The following is a 5,323-nucleotide window of genomic DNA, read 5'->3' on the forward strand; positions in this document are numbered from 1 at the left end:
GAGTAGTTTTGAAAAGTTCTAGTTTTTTATTTTAAGATTTTTAAAAATCCGTTTAGGATTTCGAGTTTGTTAAGAAATTTTCCTTTTTATTTAGAATCTTTCTTTTCGAGTTTGTTAAGAAATTTTTCTTTTTATTAGGAATCTTTCTTTTACAAGTTTGTTAAGAAAATTTTCTTTTTATTAAGAATCTTTCTTAGGGTTTGAGTCTATATAAACATCTTATAAGTTGATGTTTAGGAAGCAGTTTGGTTAATTAATAAAATTTCTCTTTTTTGGCAAATCTCCTAGAAGCAGCTTCGTCGTAGCCTTCTACCTATTTTAGAAATTTCTCAAACTTGTTCTCTCTCAATTTTCCTCCAATCTTCCGCCTCCAGAATAATCGCTATTCTGTCCGACGTCAGTTGGTATCAGAGCGCATCAGATCCGATGGAGGGCCGTCGTGGTCGTGGACGTGGCGGTGGTGGTCGCATTCATCAGGTTCCGATAGAGGAAGCTCGTACCGTGCAAGAGGAGACGATTGAGGATTTGCGGAGGCAAGTTGCAGAATTAACCCAGCGTCTGGCGATGTAGGATTTTGAAGATCGAAGGAGCTATGACCGTGATTCTGATTCCGCATCCACCTTTGACAATCCTTACCACCACCCCGATAGGGTCGCGATTCGTCGAGGTCGAGAAAAATGGTATGTAGACTTTGGTTTTCGAGTTGATCTACCTGAGTTTTCAGAAACTTTACAAGCAGAAGGATTCGTTGATTGACTCAACGAAATAGAAAGGATTTTTTGACTACAAGGAGGTACCCGATCGGATGAAGGTCAAGTTGGTTGCCATCCGATTCAAGGGTCGAGCATCCGCATGGTGGGAACAACTACGACGCTCACGAGAGAGACAAGGCAAGCCCAAGATCACCGATTGGGAAAAGATGAAGAAGAAGATGAGAGCTCAATTCCTTCCTTTCGGCTACTCCCAAACTCTGTTTCAACGACTTCACTTATTGAGGCAGGGTGCGAGATCGGTCGATGAATATACGGAAGAGTTCTACCAGTTGATTGCCCAAAATGACCTCTCGGAGACCGAGGAGCTAGATGGTGGCACGATACTTGGGGGGTTTGCGCCAGCCCTTGCAGGATGCCCTCAGTCTTCATTCATTGTGGACCGTTTCAGAGGCATACCAGCGTGCGCTGGCCGTGGAAAAATAGCACAACCGGAAGCCGATAGTCAGAGGTGACCAAAACAGCCGATCCCGCCCTCAAGACTCACGTCCTTCACGTCAACAACCACAACAGAAGCCACCATAGGTTAATTCTAAATCTACTAGATGTTATCGTTGTGGTGAACAGGGTCATAGGGCCAACGAGTGCAGGACGCCTGCTCCTGCTCCTACTAATCAGAAGGGCAAAAATTTATTAATCGAAGAAGACGAGGACGATAAGAAGGAGACAATCGGAGAACCTGTGTACGATGAGGATGAACCTGACGAGGTGCTTTATGGCGATGGTCAAGAAACTTTAGTTGTTCGCAAGAGTCTACTCACTCCAAAGGACAACTCGAAAGATGACTGGTTGAGAACCAATATCTTCCACACCACTTGCACTGTTGCTGATAAAGTATGCAAGATGATCATTGATAGCGGCAGTTGTGAGAACGTTGTGTCCGATGAAGCTGTCCAAAAATTACAATTGAAGACGGACCATCATCCGAAGCCATACAGGTTATCATGGTTGAACAAAGACACTGAGGTAACCGTAGATAGACGATGCCTTGTATCATTCTCTATTGGCAGCAAATATTTCGATAATGCTTGGTGTGATGTGGTGGCTATGGATGCATGTCATATATTGTTGGGGCGGCCTTGGCAGTATGATCGCAGTGTTATTCACGATGGGCGAAAGAATACCTATACTGTGCACATCAAGGGCAAGAAGATCGTATTAGCGCCACAACGGGAAAGAACTACTTCAATACCGCCAACCAAGAATACTAACTTGCTATCTGTTTCCAAATTTATAGATGAGATGGAGTCTGGAGACGTAGTCTACGCTTTGCTGCCTTGTCGAGACGAGGCCACGATCGTCGACGTGGCTTTACCCGCAGAAGTACAACACCTACTAGCAGATTTTGCCGAGCTGATGCCAGAGGACTTTCCGCCTGGTCTACCGCCTATGAGAGATATCCAGCACCAGATTGATCTCGTTCCAGGGTCGAGTCTGCCCAATCGACCCGCATATCGCCTCAGTCCCAAGGAGGCCGAAGAATTACAACGACAGGTGGTGGATTTACTAGAAAGGAATTATATCCGTGAGAGCATGAGCCCCTGTGCAGTTCCTGCTCTACTGGTGCCAAAGAAAGATGGATCGTGGCGTATGTGTGTCGACAGCCGAGCCATCAACAGAATTACTGTTAAGTACAGATTTTCAATTCCTCGCTTAGATGACATGTTGGATCAGCTATCCGGTTCTAGGGTCTTCTCCAAAATAGACCTTAAAAGCGGATACCACCAGATCAGGATACGACCGGGAGATGAATGGAAGACGGCGTTTAAAACACCACATGGATTATACAAGTGGATGGTCATGCCTTTTGGGTTGTCGAACGCTCCTAGTACCTTCATGAGATTTATGCATCAGATCTTATGGCCTTTTATGGGCAAATTTGTGGTGGTCTACTTCGATGACATTCTCATCTACAGTTCGACGTGGGCATTGCACTTTGATCATCTCCGTACTATTTTTGAAAAATTGAAGATGGAGCGCCTATATGTCAACAGGAAGAAGTGTTCTTTTTTTACTACATCGGTATCTTTTCTTGGTTTTATTGTCTCTACTGACGGTGTTCACGCAGATCCAACAAAGATAGATGCAATCTTGGAGTGGCCTCAGCCAAGGACTTTGCATGATGTTAGGAGTTTCCATGGGTTGGCTTTTTCTATCGTCGATTTATCAGAAACTTTAGCACTTTGATTGCTCTCATCACAGAGTGTCTTAAGGGCTATGATTTCAAGTGGTCTGAAAAAGCAGAGGCTAGTTTTCAACTAGTCAAGAAGAAGATGATGGAGGCACTAGTGCTTACACTTCCTGATTTTGATCGTTTGTTTTAGGTGAATTGTGATGCATCCGGCATTGGTATCGGGGGTGTGCTGAGTCAGTCTGGACACCCTATTACTTTCTTCAGTGAGAAACTGTCCGGATCTAAGAAAAATTATTTTACCTACGATTTGAAATTCTATGCCATTGTTCAATCCTTGAAGCACTGACATCACTATCTCATCCAGAAAGAGTTCATTCTGTTCACTGATCACGAAGCCCTAAAGTACATCAATGGCCAACACAAGTTGAGTAGGCGGCATGCAAAGTGGGCGGCTTATTTACAGGAATTAACCTTTTCACTGAGACATCAAGCAGGAAGCCTGAACCGCATTGCAGATGCCCTGAGTTGTCGCTCTTCACAATGAGCACCAAGGTTGCCAGCTTCGAAGTTTTCGTAGAGATGTACTCAACCAATCCTTCATTCGGGAGGATTGAGAGAGTCATGTCATGATTTTATTTTACATAATGGTTATCAGTTTCATGGATTACAATTGTGCATTCCAGATTGGTCATTGAGACAGCAGATTATCAGTGAACTTTATAATGAGGGACATTTTGCTCGAGATAAGACACTGACCCTCATCTCAGCAGGGTTTTATTGGCCCAAGTTGACCAGTGATGTTGCTCACTTTGTAGATCGATGTTATGTTTGCCAACGGTCTAAGGGGATTCTAACAAATGCCGGCTTATATACTCCTCTACATGTTCCTGATGCTCCTTGGTTCGATGTCAGCATGGATTTTGTGTGCTTGTTATTATATAAGATTAAGAGCATGCACATCCATAATAACTGAGGTCTAGTTCGATTATATAGTCAGTATAAATCAAACGACCTCAAACGATCCTGCTCAATACACACAAAGTATACTAGTGTAATTTAATAGTTAAGATAAATTAATACCAATTACACTACAACCACTTTAATGGTTTGTCCCTATCCATCTTGGTTGTGAGCTACTATTTATAATTTATAAAGAACTGATAACATGATCTTCTGTGTGTGACACCACACACCATGTTATCTACAATATAAATTAAGTGGACAACTACATTATAAAATGCAGACATTTGACCAATGTGATTCTCATTTCAAAATATTTCAAATAAGGATGTTCATACAAAAGCTAGACTTATAGTATACATCCTAACAATTATTACAAGAAATGATATAAATCTAATAAATCAAGTTAAATCATTTCTCAATTCTAAATTCAAGATCAACGATTTAGGAAAACTAAAATACTTCCTAGGTATAGAACTAGCCTACTCTCATAATGGGCTAGTTCTATCCCAACGAAAGTATACACTTGACCTCTTACAAGAAACTGGAAAACTTGGAGCAAAATCAGTAGATAGCCCCTACTTCACATCTAAGAAAGAAAATGATAATGACAATCCTTGGGGTGGGGACATTCAGCAATACCAAAGGTTAGTAGGTAAATTGATTTACCTAACCATTACTCGTCCAGATATTTCATTTGTAGTAAAACAACTTAGCCAAAACATGCACGAACCAAAGAAAAGTCATTGGAAAGCAGTAGAAAGAATCCTCCACTATCTGAAAGGGACACCAGGAAAAGGAATCTGTATGGGAAATAACCATAATACAAAAATTGTGGGATACTGCGATGCAGATTGGGCAGGAGATCATCAAGATAGAAGATCAACAACTGGATATTATATGTTCGTAGGTGGAAATTTGGTGTCTTGGAAAAGCAAAAAATAATCTGTTGTGTCAAGATCCAGTGCTGAGATAGAATACAGAGCAATGGCAGCAGCCACAAGTGAGCTCATATGGTTGAAGGCCTTAATTGAAGAATTGGGTTTTCCAGTTAATTCCTCAATCAGCTTATATTGTGACAATTAGTCAGCCATTCATATTGCAACAAATCCAGTATTTCAGGAAAGGACCAAGCACATTGAAGTAGATTGTCACTTCATCAGAGAAAAAATTGAAGAAAAGATCATCACAACTCATCCTATCAATGGACAAGATCAACCAGCTGATATCTTTACTAAAGTCACCACTGCTCAACATATGAAGGACATCCTTGACAAGTTAGGTGTGATTGACATATATGCACCTAACTTAAGGGGGAGTGTTAAAGTTCAAGGTGTCAAATAATTAAAGATTAAGTCAAATCTAGTTTATCATGCAAGAAGAAAGAAATGCAAGAAGACAAAGCAACAAGGAGGATCCTTCAATTCATCATGATGAAGTGCATTAAATGCATCTAAAT

At 41.3% G+C, this 5,323-nt stretch overlaps 1 protein-coding gene across 1 annotated transcript; it reads left to right on the forward strand.

The window, feature by feature from the left end:
* Positions 1 to 805: 805 nt before the first annotated feature.
* Positions 806 to 2,957, forward strand: LOC141836014 (uncharacterized). The gene is made up of 2 exons (XM_074723426.1): positions 806 to 1,147; positions 1,338 to 2,957. The coding sequence occupies exons 1-2, from the start codon at positions 806 to 808 to the stop codon at positions 2,955 to 2,957; spliced, it is 1,962 nt and encodes a 653-aa protein (XP_074579527.1).
* The last annotated feature ends 2,366 nt before the right edge of the window (positions 2,958 to 5,323 follow it).

This window comes from Curcuma longa, chromosome 10 (genome assembly GCF_044706935.1).
Source record: "Curcuma longa cultivar G26 ecotype Majalengka, Jawa Barat chromosome 10, ITB_CL_G26_1.1, whole genome shotgun sequence".
Classification (NCBI taxonomy): Eukaryota; Viridiplantae; Streptophyta; class Magnoliopsida; order Zingiberales; family Zingiberaceae; genus Curcuma; species Curcuma longa.

What these genes read in the sequence shown, in the direction of transcription:
- LOC141836014 (XM_074723426.1), top strand. Translation starts at nt 806, where the DNA reads ATGAAGGTCAAGTTGGTTGCCATCCGATTCAAGGGTCGAGCATCCGCA. An exon ending in GCCCTCAGTCTTCATTCATT is followed by an intron (nt 1,148 to 1,337) that starts GTGGACCGTTTC and finishes TGTGGTGAACAG; the next exon opens with GGTCATAGGGCCAACGAGTG.